The sequence below is a fragment of the Microcaecilia unicolor genome, chromosome 2, assembly GCF_901765095.1.
Source record: "Microcaecilia unicolor chromosome 2, aMicUni1.1, whole genome shotgun sequence".
Taxonomy (NCBI): Eukaryota; Metazoa; Chordata; class Amphibia; order Gymnophiona; family Siphonopidae; genus Microcaecilia; species Microcaecilia unicolor.
Genome location: NC_044032.1, coordinates 551328859 through 551351827, shown reverse-complemented (window position 1 = coordinate 551351827; position 22969 = coordinate 551328859). Strand labels below are relative to the sequence as shown.

The following is a 22969-nucleotide window of genomic DNA, read 5'->3' as shown; positions in this document are numbered from 1 at the left end:
GGTGCATGAAATGAGAGAGACAGAGAGATCAACTAGCCAATGGTCAGCGGGGAAAGTAGAATGTGAATGCTGGTTTTCCTGTTACTCGACAATATGCATGGTAATGGAGAGAATCTGTGTGTCTGTTACAGAAGTGACTAAAAAATTTGAACATGTTTTTGTATAGGAAGTAGTAAGAGGAAACATCCTTGTTCAGCTTAGCCAGCCATAGCAGATGTCACTTTTAGTCAATGTAGTGTCGATATCTTTGAATGTATACATTTTTTTGTTGTTATTTCTTTATCATAGCATAGCCAGACCACCAATTTTTGGTGGGCTTCAGCCCAAAGTGGGTTGGCACAAAATATTCTCTCCAACTCCGCCCCCCATCCCACTGGTGCCCTCCCCACTCAAAATATAAATACCTTAGCTGGTGGGAATCCTCAAGCCTTACAAGCTGAAGACCTCCTCCTCCATCAGCCAGAATTCCTATCAAGCTTGGCTGTTGACGATAGTGTCTCTGAGCTGCCACTGCTGCCCCCACATGCTCAGTTTCCTGATTTTTTTTTCCTTTACGGATTACTCTCCAAAATCACAGACGATACAGACACTGTGACATGATTTCTGAAATGTATTTGGTGTGTGTATGAAAACATTTGTATCTTTATATTCTATGAAACAAAGTTTGATATTTAAAAGTATGCGAAGCAAGTTTTAAAACTATACTTCACTGCAAAATGTGTGGGTACCTTTGCTGTGGACTTTGCATCAAGTTTCAAAGGGAAAATATGGACATACTTGCTCTTTGAGCCATGGTTACATTTAGGGTGGGTAAAAGGCTTTAGAAAATTGTACTTCCCTATGTGCACATGGTTTTTGACAGGATTGTTCTGGGAGAACTTGTAATGGGGTCATCGTGACTGTGGAATTTAATTATTAAAATTCCCGGGGGAGTGGGGAAATGGGCCATGGGCCTGAAAGTTAATTTAGGGAAGGGGGGAGGGAGGCAAGGACACGAGACTAAAGGTTTGCCAAAGGTTACATAAGGCTGGTGTGAGAGTAAGAGGCTGATTATACTTAGTGTTTTTCTTTGTGTCTCACACAGTGCACATTACAAACCATAATATTATATTGCCTTGTCACTTTCTGGTTACCCATCTACCTCTCAGTTTCTCCCCGTTACTCCTTCCCTCCCACCTCCCCACCCCCACCTTTCCCTTGAGACGTCATTGGAATGCTTTTCATGTTTCACTAGATATGGTTTTTATGGCTTAATTTATTTGATATGCCATATTTTTTATATCATTTCTTGCTCATATCTGACCTGAAAAAGGCAGCTTTGCCTTCGAAAGCTTGTCAAAAATATACTAACTTAGTCCAATAAAACAGGTATCGCCTTATTTTCCTTTCTTTTGTTTTGTTTTATTAGACAGAATAACTGCCTGAAGCCTGGTTTGTTGGCACCCTCTGCTGGATAGTCATTGAAAAGGAAACAAATCCTTTTGGGGTCTAAGAAAGGGAATATATATTTTGCCTAAGGAACGATTTAACTCTAATCTTTTTCTTTTTCTTCTTAATTTTTCTTTATGTAATGTTGAAAGATGAGTGATTAGAGTGGAGGAGTGGCCTAGTGGTTAGAGTGGTGGACTTTGGTCTTGGGGAACTGGGTTTGATTCCCACTGTAGGCACAGGCAGCTTTGTGACTCTGGGCAAGTCACTCAACCCTCCATTGCCCCAGGTACAAATAAGTACCTGTATATAATATGTAAGCCGCATTGAGCCTGCCATGAGTGGGAAAGTGCGGGGTACAAATGTAATAAAAAAATATTATTTGCCTGTATTTCTGTTACAAGGATATCCTTGTTAATTATAATTTAAAATAATAAATAAAGATTAAAAAAAAAAAGAAAAGGAAGCATGTAAGGGAAAGGGAAATAGGACTTGATATACCGCCTTTCTGAGGTTTTTGCAACTACATTCAAAGCAGTTTACATATATTCAGGTACTTATTTTGTACCAGGGGCAATGTAGTAAGCACAGACTCTGGGGTCTTTTTACTAAGGTGCGTTGAAAAATGGATTGCTGTAGTGTAGGCATAGGTTTTGGGCATGTGCCAATCCATTTTTCAGCACGCTTGTAAAAAAGACCTTTTTAAAATTTTTGCCAAAAATAGACGTGCGGCAAAATCAAAATTGCCGCGTGTCCATTTTGCGTCTGTGATCTTACTGCCAGCCATTGACTTAGCAGTAAAGGCTCACGTGGTAACCGGGCAGTAATGACCTTTGCGCATCAAATGCCACTTGGCGCGCATCCAAAAATAAAAATTATTTCAGATGCAAGTATCGGACGTGTGCCAAAAATGAAATTACCACAAGAGCCATGCGGTAACTCCATTTTGGCGCGTGTAGACGTTTATGCGGCTTAGTAAAAGGGCCCCTCTATTTGCCAATTATTAAATACACCTATTCCAGTTTCAGTACTGTCTATATGCAAAATATCCTAAATATAATAGGTATTTAGGGCTACATATTTACCAACATCTAGAATACAACCTAGAACGTTACTGCTTTCCATCTATTCATTCACGTTTTGCCCATAGTTTGGATTGTACATAAGGTATCATGCAAGACAAAGAGAAGATGAACTGCTGGTGTAATAAATAATAGCACGGCTCCCATGTTCTTACATAGGGAAAGGAGGTTAATTAGGTAGAAAGAGTGACACACAAGATTTTCACTGTGCAACTTGCTTCCTCCATTTTAGCATTTTCCATGATTTTCTTTCTATACTATATTATGATAGGATGGTGCAATACTATCATTTCTCCTATAGCAAAAACCCTTTACCCATCTCAAAGTACAAACAATTCAAAGGGAAAGTGTGAGCTTATTTTCTCTCGGAGATTTGGTTTAAGCCTTGTGGGTAAAAAAAAAAAAATTACTGTTAGAATCTCACCAATAAGAAGACAGATGAAAAAGGTGAAATAAAAAATCACTTCTTGGAAAAACGAATCTTGTTAACAGCCTCTCACTAATGAGTGATGTCCTTTAGCACTACTTATTTTGGCAGAAGGTGCATAAAATGATTCAGGCAAGCATGAGCAGTTAGCAAAACTGTACAAAACCAGTGGTGTGCTGGAGCCGGCTTGCACTAGCTCGCAAGAGCTGGTTGTTAAATTTATTGGCATCTTGCAAGCCGGTTGTCGTGAGCCGGCTTGCCTCTCCTCCCCCCACCTGTGAGCTGCAGGCTCCCCCGCTCCGCAGATCATCCATCATCTCCTGTCTGCCCTAAGCTCCCTGATAGCCCTCGTTTCCTTCCTGCCGCCGCCCTGCCTTTAAATATTGTATTTTTCCTCAAGTCGTGGCGCCGACATTGAAAGCAGCAGGCTCGGCTCAGCTCCAGCCTTCCTTCGCATGGTTCTGCCCTTGCGGAAACAGGAAATACATCAGAAGAGGGCGGAATCATGCGAGGGAAGGCTCAAGCCGAGCCTGCTGCTTTCAATGCCGGTGCTGCGACTCGAGGAAAAATACAATATTTAAAGGCAGGGCGATGGCAGGAAGGAAACGAGGGCTATTGGGGAGCTGAGGGCAGACAGGAGATGACGGAGGACCTGGGGAGCGGGGGATTATGAATCAGGGGGGGGCTGGAAGAAGGCAAGAAATGTCTGGCGTTGAGTAGGGGAGGGGCTAGAAGGGAGATGGTTGACATGAGCTGCTGGGGGGGGGGGAGGCTGGAAGGAGATGGCTAACATGGGTGGATGGAGGGGAGGGCAGGGGAGAGGAGACTTGCTGGACATGGGTGGATGGAGGGGAGGGCAGGAGGGTTGAGGAGGGTTGCTGGACATGGGTGGATGGGGGAGGGTAGGGGGAAAAGGAGGGTTGCTGGACATGGGTGGATGGAGCAGAGGGCAGGGGGAAAGGAGGGTTGCTGGACATGGGTGGATGGAGGGGATGGCAGGGGGGAGAGAAGGGTTGCTGGACATGGGTGGAGGGGAGGGCAGGGGGACAGAAGGGTTGCTGGACATGGGTGGATGGATGGGAGGGGAGAGGAGGGTTGCTGGACATGGGTGGATGGAGGGGAGGGCAGGGGAGAGGAGGGTTGCTGGACATGGATGGAGGGGAGGGAAGAGTGAGGAAGGAGATGAGATGAGGGAAAAGGAAGAGAGGAGAAAAACTGCACATGGATGAAGAAAATAGGCAGAAGCTGGATCCACTGGACAGTCAAGTCTGTGGAGGACCCAGCTTTTACTTACGGATGTGAAACCAGGAAGTTGCATCAGAGATAAGTCTAAGGACCAGTGAGAAGCAGGTATGAGTCACTGCTGGCAAAGAACTAAAGGACTTAAAAGGTACCAGGGGGTTGGGGAGGAGCCAAGATTGCATCTGAATGAGATTCACCCGCAGGTTTTTCCATTCTGTGTGGTGTTTTTTTTCTCCAGAGTTTGCAGCTTTTTTCTCTCACTGATATTGGGAATAAAAGGAAAGGGAAAGAGCCAGCGTTGCCTTCTGATCTGGCGACAACCCTGCAGCTTTGGCAAACTACGCTGTGAGATTTTTAAACTCCTGCAGTTTATTTATTTATTTATTTGGTCCACTTGTATCCCACATTTTCCCAGCTTATGTGGGCTCAATGTGGCTAACAAAGTTACAAGAAAATTACATAATACAACAGGAGAAAATTGTTCCAGTAATAGGATACAAAGAAGTACATAATGGTGATTATGCTCTGCACATGATCAGCCAGAGGCCGAGAAGCCCCTGCAATCCATTTTTTTATTTCAAATATTTTTATTAAGAGTAATGAAATACAGAGGATCAAACCACACAAGAGAAAGAGAAAAACAACAACAACAAAAAACCCCACAACATATCCTTCGTGAAACTAGAACATCAATGACAGACAGTATATGATCCATGGTCATTAAGTACCTGTTGCACTGCCCCAATGTACAGTGACAGCAGTGGCAATGCCAGAGACATTCTGCTGGGGCCTCCAAGAAGAGCCTGATGGTAAAAAAACACAGTTCCTTTACCGGCTCCAACTTCAACCCCACCGAGTTTCATTGAGTCTAGTGGACAACACCTCTGCAGCCAGTGAGCTTAGTTGGTGGAGGGAGTCAAGGAATTCAAGATTAAGGAGAAAATACAACACAGTGATAGAAGTATATTAAGCAATAGGAATAATGCATCTTAGTAATACTACAGTAAATCAATTGATTTCTTTAGTGAGAGGTGATCTCATTAAGAAAGACATTTTGCAAACTGCTAAATACAAGTAGTCATTTGTATGTCATAGTTGTTTAGGAAGGGAGTTCCATTTTTTAGTGCATTGATAAGAGAAACCTGCATTAGGAATTACTTTATATTGAAGTTTATTGCAATTAGGGAAGTGAAGAATAATGTTAGGAGGTGAACACTCTAGTTCTCAGGGACCACAAACAAGCACACTTCAGCATATTAACGATGAATATTTATATTTGCATTAATGTTTCTACAAACCAGGTTCAATTGCCTAGCTCAGTGAAATGGAAAATTTATTAATCATCTATAGAAGCACATACCAGTTGTATGCATTGCTATAGGAAAGGCTGATATTAATAGTTGAGACATTGGGCAATTGAACCGTGCATTTGTGAATGAATGTTCATTTGCCTCAAGGCAATTCTTATCACCTGGAGTATTGTGTTCAGTTCTGGTGGCCTCATCTCAAAAAAGATATAAAGGAATTGGAGAAGGTGCAGAGAAGGGCGACAAAAATGATAAAAGGGATGGGACGACTACCTTATGAGGAGAGGTTAAAACGGCTAGGACTCTTTAGCCTGGAGAAAAGGCAGTTGAGGGGTGATATGATAGAGGTTTACAAAATAATGAGTGGGGTAGAGCGGACAGATGTGAAGCGTGTTTACACTTTCTAACAATAATAGAACCAGGGGACACAAGATGAAATTAGAATGTGGTAGGTTTAAAACAAATCGGAGAAAGTTTTTCTTTACTCAGCGCGTAGTTAGACTCTAGAACTCATTGCCGGAGAAGGTAGTGACGGCAGCTGGCCTTGCTGAGTTCAAAGGGGGTCTGGACAGATTCCTGAAGGAAAAGTCCATTGATCGTTATTAAATTTTGTTTTTTTTTTTGCCAGGTTCTTGGGGCCTGGATTGGCCGCTGTTGGAGACAGAGTGCTGGGCTTAATGGACCTTTGGTCTTTTCCCAGCGTGGCAGTGCTTATGTGCTAAAGGTCTGATTATGTATAATGATTTCAACCTTTTATGCATTTCCAAAATCTGGTTGCCAAATGGGAATTGGTCCAAAATTATTGGAATTGTGTCCAAAGATATAAAGAGGGGCATAATCGAACAGGGTGCCCAGGGTTTCCTGAGGGCGTCCTCACAGGACATCTCCGCGAAGGGGCGTGGAAACCTGTATTATCAAAACAAGATGGGCGCCCATCTTTCGTTTCGATAATACGGTCGGGGATGCCCAAATCTCAACATTTAGGTTGACGTTAGAGATGGTTGTCCCCGGTTTTCGGTGATAATGGAAACCGAGGACGCCCATCTCAAAAACGACCAAATCCAACTCATTTGGTCGTGGGAGGAGCCAGCATTTGTAGTGCACTGGTCCCCCTGACATGCCAGGACACCAACCGGGCACCCTAGGAGGCACTGCAGTGGACTGATGCACTAACTGAACGGAAAAAGCCTTACCGATTCGGAAAGGAAAGGGCATGCATGAAGGAAATCGCATGTAAATGAGCTGCTGTTACCTCATTTGCACACAATTTCCTTCCTAAGGAGGGGAAACCAGTGCAGAGCATTACGCGTGGCTGCTCCGCGCATGCCAAAGACGGCTTCATACAAGCAGACAAGCTGCGTGTACAATAGCCGTCTACAACCTTAAATAAATTGCCACCTACAACCTTAAAAAAAAACCACACGTCCAGGTGAAAACATCCAAGTGCTCGTCAGGGACGTTTTTTTTTTTTTTTTAAGAGTATGGGTGAAGGACGTCCTTCGCTTTGCCTCTGTCCCTGCAATGGCAGTTGAGGATGTCCAAAATGTGGATGTTTCTGTGAGGATGTCCATGCCTGCTATGCCTCTGACACCCCATTTATTTGGATTTTGGATCACAAGCAGCGGCAGTGGGATTTGAACCGGCCACCTCTGGATTGCAAGACCAATGCTCTAACCATTAGGCCACTCCTCCACTCCCTTGAAATTTGGCTGTCCCTATGTGTGTGTGTGTGTGTGTGGGGGGGGGGGGGCAGTTCAGGACATTCAAAATGTTTGAAAGGACGTCCACGCCTTCACTATGCCTCTGCTGACACACACATACCTCCCCTCCCAGGGACCTGCATACTGCTGCGATGGACCTGAGTATGACATTTCAGACTGGCAAAAAAAGTTTTTAAAGTTTTTTTTTCAGAGTGGAAGGGGGTTAGTCACCACTGGGGGAGTCAGGGGAGGTCATCCCCGATTCCATCCGGTGGTCATCTGGTCAGTTTGGGCACCTTTTTGAGGCTTGGTCATAAGAAAAAATGGACCAAGTAAAGTCGCCCAAGGGCTCGTCAGGGACGCCCTTTTTTTTCCATTATCGCTTGAGGACGCCCATCTGTTAGGCATGCCCCAGTCCCGCCTTTGCTATGCCTCCAACACCCCCCCCCCCCCGGGAACTTTGGTCATCCCCACGATGGGAAGCAGTTGGGGATGCCCAAAATTGGCTTTCAATTATGCTGATTTGGGCGACCCTGAGAGGACGTCCGTCTCCCGATTTGTGTCAAAAGATGGGCGCCCTTATCATTCGAAAATAAGCCTGATAATCTTTTAACTAAGACCACTAAGGGAGGGGGAGATATGGCTATAAATGTTAAAGAATATTGGGATTATTTTAAGGGCTAGTTGGGGCAGATACAGCTGTTAATTTTAAGGACTGTTAGAATTATTTTAATAACTCTTTGGTTAGGTTTACAAAATTATGATTGTTTTTTTTTTTAAGCCTGTTTTGCCTCAGTTCTGGAAATTTTAGTAATTTATAATCCTCATGATGGTGCCCATTAGACTTCTTGATGAAACTGTGAGACAACATTAAAGTGAGTACTGAAATCATTCAATATTTGTTTCATTTGTATCCTACATTTTCCCACCTATTTGCAGGCTCAATGTGGCTTACATGGTACCGCAACGGCATTCGCCAGTTGTGGTATGAACAAATACAGGTGTTATTGTGGTAAAAGAAGGTCCATGTTTGGTAGATACTATTGGGGAAGTTAGGGAGGGGGGATGAGGGCTAAGGTATGTCCATTACAGTCTTTGGTTTTGCAGTGTCATAGGAACTTAGGAGTTTATGTTGGGTCGGTGGGGTATGCCTTTTTGAACAGGTTTGTTTTTATTTCTTTCCGGAACTTAGAGGGTCGTTCGTTGTTTTTATTATCTTTGGCACAGCGTGCCATAGTTGTGCGCTTAAGTAAGAAAAGCTGGATGCATAAGTTGATTTGTATATGTACTTTCACTCAGGGATTTCTGCTGACTGTGCAATCTATGGATTACTCAAGGTCACACATTGGAGACATCTTTTTCCCTCAAATCTTCTTTATTATAAACATTTAGAGGGGCATTTTCAATATGATGTCTAAATCTGATTTTGGTATTTCACGAAAAACACCTAAAAATCCAGTAGCGAACGTAGCCAATTTTCACACCAGAAAAACATTTGACATTTTGTTTTGAAAATGGCCATTTCCTAGAGTTCTTGTGCTCAGTGCAACTATCTTTTAGGGCCATTAAAAATAAATAAATAAATAAAGTCCAAGGGAAAGAAATAACAAAAACAAGCCCTTGGGATGTATGGAGGGCCCAGCAGAGCAGTGGGGCATCCTAGGGGGCACTGCAGTGGACTTCACATAAAAGGTCCCAGGTTCTCACCATCACCCCCTTATATTGTATGGCAAGCCCTCCAAAACCCACCCAAAACCTACTGTATCCAACTGTAAACCATTACAATAGCCCTTATGCCTGCAGGTGTCACCTATATGTAGATACAGTAGGTATATAGTGTTTTCTGGAGGGTTCTCACGTTTCACCACAAGTGTACCAGTTAGACTGGGATATGGGCCTGGGTCCCATTCTCTAAGGTCCACTGCACTAACCACTAGGATACTCCTGGAAACTGCTTGCTGCTTTAACAGGAATGGCCATCATATCTGAAGCTGTCATAAAGCCTGGTATGTACTGTCACATCTTAGGGGGCTGGGAGGGGAGTATGCCTTAATTCCTTCAGTTGTCATTTAGGGCACCTTTTGATCACTTAGTCATGATTGAAACAGGTCTAGCCCCCCCCCCCCCCCCCCCCAAAAAAAAAAAAAAAATCTTAATTTTAGACTTGGATGTTTTCATGTTATTACATTATTGCAGAAAAATGTCTATCCTTTGGTGCTGCCCATGATCTGCCCAACACACACCCTCTTGAAAGCTGGACAAATTGTGGAGCAAAACGTCTAAAATCGGGGAGTTGAAAATCATAAACTTGGACTTTTTTTTTTTTTGAAAGAAAAACATCCCTCTGCTTCCTTATGACCTTTTTTTGTTTTGAAAAGGGGGACCTTAGTATCTAGTTTCTCATAGTTGGCTCTAATATGGTCACATCATTTTCTGAAGTTTTCTTAATTATAAGGAAAGGAACAAGTATTCAAATACAACAGATCTTGAGAATCTCTGGGCTGAGATGATGTATTCAACACACTTTCCATGTCTCTTCTCAATTTTCTAATAATTCACAGATTTATCAAAACTACTAAAGCCACTATCCAAAACAGCTGTTCCTTATGCTTATGGATGTTTGGATTTTGACCAAGGTTACTTGATGCAGGTTGTCACAAGATCATAAATGGAAGCTAACTTTGGCAGAATATGAAAGGAGGCTGGCCTCCCCTTTCTCACTCAAGGGTCTACTTATTGCTAGGCCTAGGCAATCCTAAAATGGCCACTTCCTCCCATGCACGAATATATTTAGACTCATTTCAAGTAGTCCATGACACTTGCAGAGCTATGTCATGTTGCTTTACTCAGCAATCAGAGTTACCTTTGAACGGAAATTTTCATTCCTGGAGCAAAATTGCTGATTAGTAGATGTAGAATATGGGAGGAAAAAGGTCTTCTGCAAATCCTGCAGCTGAAGATGGGACAATGATCCCCATTTCAGGGATCTGAAGAGCCATATTGGGGGGGGGGGGGGGGGGGGGAAGACAGGTTGTTTTTGTGTACCACCAGACTGATAGCTATGTTATACGGTTAGAAAGAGACTTGGAGGTGCTTCTTCTATCCAGAGAGGTAGGGGTGGGTGGGGATCATTAAGCTACATATGGCCTTACTTGATTTGGGAGCCCCTATAGATTGAAAGTCACTAGCAGGGACATGGAATGTGGCGCTCAATTTAAACCTTACTAAAAAAAGACATTCTTCTAAGGACACTGGTCAGAAGAATCCATCATTTGGCAAGTAAATAGCTCAGGATACAACTAAGGGCAATCCTTTTTGATACAATGGGACCTGGGGTAAAAGGAGCAGACAGGGGGTTGTGCCTCAAGCAGGCTTGAGTGCTAGGGGAAGATCAATTTTAGTGTTCCAAGGTCACTAGAATCATCCTCCTTTTGACAGTAGCTGCAGATAGACCAGTTATGGGTGAAGGGTGGGCAAAAGTAATGACAATTATTCCCGGATATGTGGGGTGACTGTTTTCACATGCTTTCCCCAAGGGCCGGGAGTATTGTTTTACACTTCCCATGAGATATAAGTTCACATCAGCTCTATTTCAGACAGATACTTAACAGAAAAGAAAGACTCAGAAAATCATTAAAATGTTAAGAATATTTCTGTATTTTTACAATAGCTATACGCTTTTATTAACACATAAAAAACATTCACACACTGAAAAAAATTAAATAACTTTGGAAGCAGATCTCTAAAATTTCTGCTTTTACTTACATATAAAATGACCAATTTTTTTCTTTAGAGCCGTCAGCATAAAAATAATCCACATTCAAAAAAATCCCCTTTTCTACTTTATCAAACATAAGTTAAGTAAATCATAGGCACTAGTTTATCTTTTCAGTATTTCCAAACAGTCACAAAATCTTTAGAAGTAGAAGGTTTTTTTTTTCCTGATGCAGAAAACTGCTAATGTATAAGGTTTCTGCTGGAAAACATGAAAGCCAGTTAATAAAGTTAACAGGCAACTGTTTCCCCAAAATATATTTCAATAACGTAATGCCTGTGGTAGTTTAATAGCAAGGAAAAGGAGGCATATGCAGCCAAATAACTTAAGCATGATATAGCATAGCCTTCAAGATATGTAATGGGATTAAGAGAGAACAAATACAATATTTTCAGTTCCTCTCGTCACCATTTAAACGTTAACCTTTTCAAGTAAGCTGAATATAATTGTGCATGAAATTTCAAAACATTTTAACAAATTCAATCTTTCAAGTATGTGTGTATGCACACATATATACATATATGTACATATTGTGTATATATATATACACACACACATATGGATGGATGCTTGTCTTTACAGATACATACCTGTTTCACTTTCACTGAGGACACTTCTATAGCCAGTATTTTTTTAATGTATTTATTTTTAAGTAGATTTGAGTGTTTCATTCAGTTTGAGACTTCCCACTGACTGCAGGAGATAACCGATGGAAAACATAAATACTGCACACTACCAGAGACGGATTTAGCATGTGCCACTGTGTAATACTGGAAGGGTGCACTGTTCTTTATAGAGCAACAGTAATCTAAGGACATGTACACAAGTAATGAAATGTAGCTATGTTCATATAACCCACGTGGGGAGTCTGTTCTCTAAGAATTGTGTGATCTGCAGTCCAAGGTTGTTACTGTTTGGCCATTTGAATGCAAACAATGAATTCTGCATTATTTTTTATTGAGCAGTGTGCCAAGGCTGTCCACAAACAACAGAGGCTACAAACTCCATCTACAATTGCAAGGTCTAATTACCACAACTTACTCCATTCTCAATAATGCGTTAGCACATTTGCTCCCAAAATCAGTCCCTGAGAACTCCTAATGAGTCTTTCTGGAGTGTAACCAAAATATGCAAAAGAATCTAACAGATCAAACATCTCTTATGGATATTTATTGTAAACCTGAAACTAAGCCCTTTGAGGTTTTTTTCAGAGTGGATTTAGAAGCCACTCTGTTAATACAAAGCACCTGACACTACAAGTTCATACCCAGCTCTCAAGGCCAACCCAGCTAATCTGGTAATACATTTGCATGTGCTCCCAAGTAGAATGCCAATACATACAAAAATATTTCACACATTCACTGTGGATAGCATAGGAATCAACAAGTCAGATTGGGCAAACTCTGTACTAAGTTACAGCTGAGATTTAGTGTTCTGGCTGTACAGAGGGTCTATTTTTAGTATGCATTTTACCACCATGCACAAATGCTATATGGAAATAAAATCTAACAGACATTTCCTTATAGGGATGGCCTATTCTCATCATATCATGGATTGATCATTTACCAAGAGATTCTCCAAAGGACTGAAAAAAATAGAAAAGACAAAAGCAAATCTGGTTTCATTTCCTTGAAATACTATTTCTATTAGAAGATGGTAAGAAAAATTAAAAGTAAACGCAAATATATAATACCACTTTCTGGGAGCTGTCTGAGGCTTTTTGTGGGGCCCATTTCACACTTCTTTTAACATTGTAAAATACATAAGCTAAACTACACTGTTGAAATACTGAAAGGGGCAAACTAGCTCCAGAAAAAATAAAACTCATATGTACAACTTAAATAATCCAATTTAAAATGACAATAAATGGGCTTGATTATAAACAGGATACAGAAACCTATTGACCAAACCATGAAATAATACCTAAATGAATGTCATTTGGTATCACATGTAAAAACATCTGCTCCATATTATTCATATAACACGTGCATAGTTTTCTCCTTTGCTAGAGGAGGAAAAATAAATGATTTACTGCTTCCTTCCAAGGCAAAAGTACTACAGTAAACAGAGAAAACACACCCACCACTACTCATTCCCGTTTTCCGCCCCCAAGAACAGAACAGTGTGTTAAGAACTTGGCTATGTTACCAAAAGCTGTCTCTCCTGAAGACAGGAACTAATAACTTTAGAAAGACTGGATAACCAATAGAAGCCCTTTTGGCAATCAACAGAACACAAAATTGATGTGTCATGGCAACAAAGGATGCAATCGACTCAATATGAATTTTCACTTTTCAGTTACTTCCAAACTCTTTATTCCATTCAGTGCCATTCTGTAAAGTTGTCTCGAACCTCCAAAACAGGCGGCATGGACTTTCTCCCCAAGGGTACCTTGTTACAGCACCATTCCAAATAACCTGCAATAGATAGGACTGCCTACAGTAACCCAAACATCAATGCTGAATGAGAAAATGTCCATTTTACAAATGGCTCAATAGCTATGACTGATCAAATGCAGCATTTGGACAGTTTGAGTTTGCCTGCTTGTCATAGTTTTTCAAAAGTGTTTTTTTTTCTTTGGCATTCACTAAGTTTATTTTACTTAAACATTTGCTACTCGGGCATAAATGTTCAACTGGACTGAAATTCAGTCGAGCAGAAACTCTTTCCTTCTCCAAAATGACCATGAATATATGAAAAATGACTACACGAGTACAAAATATCTGATGTTGAATGTCATTAAAGTGCTGCTTTATCATCTCTGCCACTTTGTGCTAATCTAGAGCAGAGTACTGGGATTCTTCCAATCCCAAAAGTATCGTCTGAAGAGTCTGCACAGCCTTCTCCTTCCACCTGCTGAGGGGGTGTCATCCATCAAGCAGGGAAGCCTGGCATGTTTACTGTCTGCAGGTCAGTAGCAGCCATCTTTCCAACTCTCGTCTTTCACGTTGCCGTATGTTTTGGGAGCCACCAATGATCTGAAATATAAAACATTTGCTTTAGTATTAAGTTTTCATTCTACAAGATTAACATACTAGAAAAATGCACTTTTTCAGGTCTGTACGGCAGAATATATATTGTAGCACATTAGTTAATAAATGCAATTCCTTATTATTATTTGAAGAACTAAATATTTTATGGTTTCTGGGCTGAGCCCATATTAACACTAAAAGAGATTTAAATAACTGACTGAACCCCAGGTTTCCTGATTAAATCCTCCAGTGATCTCTTAGGCTACAGAAATAACAGTTACACCATTCACTTTTGTTGCGACTGTCAGTACAAAAACTATTATGAAGAGAGAAAACTTGTCCTAAGTCAACAAGGCGGAGCACCCTTCTGATGTTCATATGAGTAAGTGTAATAAACTTATGTGGTTCTTCAATACTACAAAAAAAAGAATCCATGAACCCTAAAAACTAGGGGTGGGCAATGATTAAGATTTTTAATCATGATTCATCACCCAACCAAATATTTTTATTGCGCGATTAATCACAGCATGCAGTCTGGGCATTTCCCCCACTCTTTTCTACTGGCTCTCTCCTATTGAACGCAATCATCTTTCTATTTCTCTCCCTCATGCCCCCTTCACCAGCCTTTGCCCAGATTCTCTCATGCCCCCACTTCACCAAGTTTCTCCATGCATCCCCACCCAGTCTTCACCCAGATTCTCTCATTGCCCCAGGTCAGTGGTTTAAAAAATAAATAAATAAATCAGCCAGCATCAAAACGCTATTAACGCATTAAAATAGCCCACCCTTAATAAAAACCAATTAAAATTAAACCAGTCTCGCACTGTGTTCTTGGAAATACAGTTTGAGGGCTCATAATCTATGAATATTTCAGATTTTGAAAATTCCAGTTTTTCTATGGTATTTAGGAATGAAATTGTTGTCAGTATAAAATCTGTAAGTGATACCCAGCTATATAGATGTTATAAAGCAACGCAGAACGAATGGATCCCTGCACAGAAACATCCACTCAGGTATAATACAAACCACTCATACACATTATCACGCAATCCAATCTCATATAGTCTTCCCAATAAAATCCCAATGTCAACCATATTGAAAGCTGAAGAGATATCCAACACGATGAAACAGTAGGAATGACCATCACCTATCCTGTGTCTCATCTCATCTATCATTGACACTAAAAGGCTCCACGCCATGCACGCTCCTAAATCCATAATGGAAAGGGTCTAGCCACTGCTGCTCACTCACTTAATCACTAAGCTGCTCCAACACAGTTTTTTCAATGACCAAAATGAAAAAGGAATGGAACTCCTCCCATATGAGCAAAGGCTAAAAAGGTTAGGCTTCTTTCGCTTGGAAAAGATACAGCTCAGGAGGGATATGATTGAGGTCTACAAAATCCTGAGTGGAGTAGAATGGGTAAAAGTGAATTCATTTTTCATTCTTTTAAAAAGTACAAAGTGCAGGGAACACTCAATGAAATTACATGTAAATACTTTTAAAACAAAATATTTTTTTCAAATAATAGCTAAGCTCTGGAACTCGTTGACGGAGGATGAGCAGTTAGCTTATCTGGGTTTAAAAAAAAAAAAAAAAAAAAAAGGTTTGGACAAGTTCCTGAAAGAAAAGTCCATAGTCTGTTATTCAGATGGACATGGGGGAAGCCACTGCTTGCCCTGGGATTGGTAGCATGGAATGTTGCTAATTGGGTTTCTGTCAGATACTTGTGACCGGATTGGCCACTACTGCAAGCAGGATACTGGGCTAGATGTGATAAGTAGTAGTAGTAGATGGAACATTGGTCTAACCCGGTATGGCAATTCTTATGTTCTTACTCACATGGAATTATTTTCTCATTTCCTTGAGATGTTTTGTCGTCATTTTTAAAATGTATTTATATTTGAAGGGCATTGCATAAAAACCTGATACAAGTTTAAAAAATTAAATTTTTGACAAAATCAGCTTATATTTAGATTTTATTTCTGTGAAAGTCATCATTCCTAAGTTAAATTTTTGTTAACTTTGTTACATACCAAGGCAATGTCAGAATAACAGTTAATAAGAAGCTTTAGACTAGAGTTGCACGGGGACAGAAATCCTACCCATCCCCGCCCGTCTCTGCTGGAATCTTACCCCTCCCCACCCATCCCCGCTGGAATCTTACCCGTCCCCACCCATCCCCGCAAAAATTAAAACCATCCCAACCCGTCCCCGCAAGAATTTAACCCATCCCCACCCATCCCCGTAAGAATTTAATAGTACATAAAAGAAAGTTCCAGTCAGCTCCCTTTCTGGATTTGAGCCACAGCACTGTAGGCAAGGAAGGAATGGAAGTTGGAACTTGGAACACTCTGGTGCGCACATGTAAGATTTGTCTCTGATTCACTGGCAGTGTGTGCTGAGAGGCCGCCACATGCACGCGCCAGTAGGTCAGGTGACATCTGATTCTCGTGCCTGTGTCAGAGCTGAGGTCTGTGCACCAGTCTGGGAGCAAAGAGGATTAACAGTAACATAGTAAGTGACAGCAAATAGACCTGAACGGTCCATCCACTCTGCCCAATAGTCACACTCATGATCAATTCATCATTAAATCAACGAGTGTGATATTATATACTTGATTATGGTCTTTCTTTCGTGTTTCTGGAACAAAGACCACAGGAGTCTATCTGGCCCCATCCTTATGTTCCAACTGCTGGAGTTGCCATCAAAGCCCACTCCAGCCTATTCATGTTCTCATTTGTGGGACACAGACCGTAAAAGTCTGTCCAGCACTGTCCTCATGTTCCAGCCACTGAAGTTGCTGTCTAAGCCCTTTCCAGCCCATCCTACACCAGATTGCCATGTATGAGACACAGAACATACAAGTCTGCCAGGTATCAGCTCTAGTTCATCACAGCCAGAGTCGCCATCTAAGTGTCACTTGACATATCCACACACATGCAGCCATTTAAGGTTAGCTTTTATATAACTTCCATTTTCTAATTAGAGATCCTCTGTGTTCATCCCACGCCTTTTTGAATTCCGTCATCATTTGTGACTCTACCACCTCCTTAATGGAAGACTTTCCACATTTATGCTGTTAAAGCAAGGAAGAAGAGGAGGAGGAGACAGCACTCAAATAAATTGGTATTCGGTAGATGAGAGGCTGGTGCAGGTGCAGCTTACACTTCCACGGGAAGCCCACAGAACTGGTTCCATCCCCGTGGGAACCCCGCAGGAACTGCCTCCGTCCCCGCGGGAACCCCGCAGAACTGCTTCCATCCCCGCGGGAACCCCGCAGGAACTGCCTCCGTCCCTGCGGGAATCCCGTGCAGCTCTCTACTTTAGACAGTAGTCTTCATAGCAGCTTTTTTCACCTAAATATTAAGGTCTGATTAATAATACAATAGTTGTGCTAAGATGTGTGCTCTAGAAATGTATTACATTACACTGTGTAAGAAAGTAAAAAATTTCATATCCATGTCATGTTTATTGCACATCTCAAAAGTAGTACTTGACAACTCGTTTGTACAAAACCTTATGTCCACTCACCTTAAATAGCCAGTCGCAGCTAGTTGACTCCCCATTTTTATGGCTTCAAACCCGTATTACTACACAAAACTATCATTACAAATTAATTAAATTGACCTAGAAACATGATGGCAGATAACAGCCAGATGGCCAACCCAGTCTGCCCATCCACAGCAACCACTATCTCCTCCTTTTCCTAAGAGATCCCACGTGTCTGTCCCATGCTTTCTTAAATTCAGACACAGTCCTCGTCTCCACTACCTCCATCGGGTGGTGATTCCACGCGTCCACCACCCTTTCCATGAAAGAGTATTTTCTTAGATTACTCCTAAGCCTATTTCCTCTTTAACTTCATCCTACGCCTTCTCATTCCAGAGTTTTTCTTCATTTGAAAGAGGCTCACCTCCTGTACATTAATGCCACAGAGGTATTTAAATGTCTATCATATCCCCTCTCTCCTGCCTTGTCAGTCCCCATACGCTTTATGAAAGAGGCCACCGACCACTTTTGTAGCCACTGGACCAACTCCATCCTATTTATATCTTTTCATAGGTGAAGTCCAGAATTACACACAGTATTCTAACTGGGGCCTCACCAGAGGCTTATACTTGGGAACTATCACCTCTTATTTTCCTGCTGGTCATCCCTCTCACTATGCACTCAAGCATCCTTCTGGCTTTGACCATCACCTTTTCTATATGGCCACACTGAGATCATCAGAAACAATCACCTCCAAGTCTCACTCTTCTTTTGTACACAGAAGTACTTCACCCCTAAACGATACCTTTCCCTTGGAGTTTTGCAACCTAAGAGTTTGACCCTACGTTTTTTAGCACTAAATCTGAGTTGCCAATTGCTGGACTATTCTTCAAGCTTCGCTAGATCTCTATGCATGCTATTCACATCCTCTGGGTGTCTACCCTATTACAAAGTTTGGTATCATTCGCAAAGAGACAAACCTTACTAGACAGTCCTTTCACACGAAGATGTTAAAAAGAGCAGGCCCAAGGTCAGAGCCCTGATCTTTAAAATTCAGCAGATACAAAAATATTGTGCATGCAAAGTGAATATATTAGGAAATAAGTCTAATTTCTTTTCTTGTAGGACTACTTCTTGTGGATTTAACAGGGTTTTGTACAAAGTTGAAGACACAATAAAATTCTGCAATGGCTACTTCATTTAAGTATTCATATACCACTTAAACCTAAGTGGTTTACAGTTTCATTTTACAAGTACTGGGTCTGTCCCTAGTGGGCTCACAATCTAAGTAGTATGTTGTACTACTGTTGTATCTGGGGCAATGAAGGATTAAATGGCTTGCAGAGGGAATTGAACCTGGTGGAAATTGAACCCAGTTCCCCAGGTCCACAACCCACTGCACTAACCAGTAGTGACACGTTTTTCAGCTGAAATAAGTATATAATGAACAGCCCCATGAAAGAATAAGTCGGTAAGAGAATAGTTTGCGCAATACCCCTCAAAAGTATGTTTTCCACAGAATACTACATTTTGGTTAGAAAAAAAGTGATATTAGTTCTAAACATACCTGCGAGGAGGTTGTGCAATTTTACTACGAGGCACTGGTACGCCCCCTACAGAAGGGGCGCTAGGTCTTGGTAAGCCACTCCTTATTCCTGTCCCTGTGGGTTTGTTGACAGGACTTGCTGCACCTGCAGGCTGAGCTGTTGGGAGTCCTGGTGAAGGATTGCTGTGAGCCACCTGTGCTACTTCCTGACCACCAGCAGAACTTAAGCCATGATTACTGAAAGCTTTCACTGGCTGCCGAAGTGCAAGGGGGGATGGTGCTGCTGGAGACCGGAATTTACTTGGAGAAGGTACTAGAAAAAGAAAAGAAATATAGAAATTACTTTAAGAGCAGTAAAATACCACCATGTCAATATTCAAGGGCCTCTGTCTCAGCGTTCAACAGTCAATCAGATGAGCTAGAACATAGCCTAGTCACAGGGCATGAGCAGGCTAAAACCCAGAAAACTTTCCATTTACACATCCAGGAGAAGCACTACTGCTGCTGCTGCCATCTCCTGCTGTAGACTTACCCGATTGCCATTTGTTCTGCTGCACTGATTCTGAGATGTATGCACTGCAGTAGTGAAAATTATTTCCCCACCTTTTTATGCCATAACTCTATTACTGCTGGGGGAATTCTGCACAATTTTTGGTAAAAACATCAAGCCTACTATTATCCAAAGCTTCTCATCCATGTTGGGACAAATGATATTGCTAGGTATCCCACTGGATGTATCAAGTGTGACTGCACAGCTCCGGGAGAGATAGTGAAGCAGATAGGGACACAGGGTTGTACTCTCGTCAATCCTCCCTGTTGAGGGTAAAGGCCAAAGCAGAGAAGCTCACATACTAGAGAAGAATGTGTGGATCTTCTAACTTCATGGACCACAGGATGATTTTAAGGGCTATTGAACAGAGATGGTATTCACCTATCAAAAGCTGGGACAAAGTGTCTTCCACAGCAGAGGGCTTTAAACTAGAATCAGTAGGGATAGGTGAACAAAGCTCCCAGATAATTAAAAGCCCTCAAAGTAAGTAAAACATTAAACGCCTCTACAGAGAAGGGAAAAAAGGGGAAACACTTGGAAAACTATATTTACTAATACTCATAGTACAGGAAACAATGTTCTGGATCTAGAGACTGTGATGGAAGATGATGACTTGGAATTAGTGGCAGAGATATGGCTCACAGAGAAACATGACTGGGATATAATTATACCCAGAGTATAATTATAATCTGTTCAGGAAGGACAGGCAGGTTAGGAAGAAAGGAAGGAGAAGTGGCATTATATTATTGAAGTGACAGAATTGCATGACTTTCTGGAAAAGAAAGAGGTACTGTTGGTTAATCTGGAAAGATAGAATGGAAAAGCTATCTACACTGGGGTGATATACAGACCTCCACAGGCAGAAGAGGACAGAAATTTAACTGAAGATATTCACAATATAGCTGTGAAAGGGGAAGCAGCACTACTATTATGTAGTTTCCAATGTGCTGGATGTTGACTGGGGCATTCCAGCAGTTGTTAATGGAACCCACTTTGGATAAGTCCATACTGGACCTTGTGCTTGTGGTTGATCACCTGGCATCCAGTGATCACTGGAAGCTGTGGCTCAATATTACGACAAGTCAAGAGGGTTTAATCAATAAGTGACGGTTCTTCACCGAAAGCTGCAAGGGTCAATAGTAGCTCCAACGGCCTACCTGAAGCGAAAAACAAGATCAAGAAACCAGTTAAGGCAGAGTTGACCACTAGAAGTATGAACATCGAAAGTGCCCAGCAGAATAAAAGAAAGGCCACAAGAAAACACGCTGAAAGAGAAGTTGACATTGTGGATCTAAGTGGTGCTGCACAGTACAAAACATGGCTGGGGCCAGAGGGGAAGCTGCGCTCACCACCCAAAAGGAACCTCGTTTCCTGACTCAAGAAGAGACTGAGGAACATGTGAAAATAGACTACCGCGCACCACAGCAAGGGCTATAAGTAGAGCTCTACGAGCCACATGGGAGCCAACCCAACCATCACAGAGGGGACAAGTGCAACCTCCGGAAAATGAGCCCCGCCCCTTGTGCCAAGATGGAGCATCGTGCTTCATCCTGAGATGGAACTACCCCGAACAGTTAGAGTAGGAGCTACACCCCACTGGTGGAGATGGAGCTACACCCCATGGCCAGAGACGGAGCTGCTCATGATGTGCCGAAGTGAAGCAGCGCTCCACCCGCAAAGACGGAATCTCAGTCAACTCACTAAGGAGTATTGGTGCATATGCAGAGATAGAGCCTCCTTCACACTCATAAAGGGATCACTGCTGCATAGACAGAGATGGAGCAGCACCCAACTGGCAGCGACGGGGTAGCACTGACCCGGGAGAGATGGAACTGTGCGCCACATGGAGATGCCACAGTGTTCAACAGCAGATAAAGGAGTGTGCCAGGGGCAAAAATGGAGTTCAGGAACCTAATGGAACCCTGCTTTCAGCTAGAGCTGAAGCCATGACCCATAATAAAATAGAGATTTAGAAGAAGCAAGGAAGATGAAAGGTGAAGAAAATCTGTGCTGTATAAAGTGAAGCTTGAGATCAAGAAACGTGTCACCTCCCCAGGAAGGAATTGCAAGCCAAACTCCAAGATGAAGTCACACTGCCCATGCAAAACAGGCCTTATTGCCCCACTTGCAAGGCAACGGATGCACTGGGCATAGCTCACCAAGCAGAATCGAAATAGGCTGCAAGCCAGAGGAAAGGCAAGCTGCCACAAAGACAACTAGCAGTTCAAATCCCACAAGGCCGTGGATGGAGCTGAACCCTAGAGACCTGGGGACCCCACTGGCCAAAAATGAAGGAATAAAATACAAGGCCAAAATATAGGATAGCGAACACCTGGAGGCAGTCCAGAGGACCAATGCCCGAATTTGGCCGAGAAGGACATCACAGAGCCAAAGCCTGCCGGCCAACAGTCCAGAACTCGAAGCCCTACTCCAATCTGGGGCGGATGCCAAAATACTGCCTTAACCGAGTGTAGGCAACCTCAGCGATTGCCGGTACTAGACTAGGAATTCGCTGGCACACCACTGCCTAGGCGGCCACAGAAAAACAACCAGGAGGCAGCCACAGCTAGACATTGATATAGCTTCATACCGACCCAGGAAACCGCAATAAAAAACGCCCATGAGAACCACTGGCCCCACAGTGCCTAGAAGACGGCAGCCCAACCAAATGTACCCATCAAAATCAGGAAGAGGAAGCATGTACCGAAGAACAGCACAAAGCTATGGAAGACAGTGGCCACCAAATGGCCACCGATCAAGATGACACAAGCTGAGAGGTTGCGGACAGTCAGTCCAACAAGCCAACACCCTAAACTGCAAGGCTGAAGCCCACTTATGTAAGCATTTATAGGATGAATAACTCTGCTGGGCAAAGCTACCCAATGAGTAATTCTCAGGTTCCATTTACAGGAGTCTGGCTAAACCAACTTCCTAGCTCTGTCCAGGGGTTATATATTATAAAGGAACCTGGCTGTTCTGGGCCTACACCAGAACTTTTCTTCTGTTAGAGAGAACTGGAATAAAAGTAAAGTCACTGCTGTGAAATATATTAATTTATTATATAGGTAAGAAAATAGAATAATACACCCTACACTACAGCTCAGCTGTACAATTATAGCTCCCTTATGCTGATAAGCAACTGTAGAATGTATTGTCTAACTAAAACACTGATATCACTGGTTACTAGGTTATTACACAATCCTGATTAGTAATACTGACTAGGTCATGAAGTAATACAGTTAGCAGCACATCTTCCTGATCACAAGTTCTGACTAACCCGCCTTTGCTGAGATAAGAACCCACTAGCTAATCCCCGACTATAGGAAATAAATCTCTGTAATCCTCACCGAGCCGACTCTAGGTGGTCTCTCAGATGAAGTGGACACAGGTTTTTCCTTTTAGACTCCAGCTGTTTTCCACAGCGAGTCCCCGTCTTAGGAAACAACAC

The 22969-nt window shown here is 42.2% G+C and overlaps 1 protein-coding gene across 2 annotated transcripts in view; it reads right to left on the bottom strand.

Annotated features, from left to right (window-relative positions):
* Positions 1 to 10819: 10819 nt before the first annotated feature.
* Positions 10820 to 22969, bottom strand: part of SLAIN2 (SLAIN motif family member 2) — a 157408-nt gene continuing 145258 nt past the window's right edge. For both annotated transcript variants that reach the window (XM_030191361.1, XM_030191362.1), the window contains 2 exons: positions 18993 to 19284; positions 10820 to 13939 (listed from right to left, as the gene is read on the bottom strand). In XM_030191361.1, the coding sequence (XP_030047221.1) occupies positions 13873 to 13939; positions 18993 to 19284 (359 nt within the window). In that variant the 3' untranslated portion in view covers positions 10820 to 13872. The remainder of the gene's footprint in view (positions 13940 to 18992; positions 19285 to 22969) is intronic.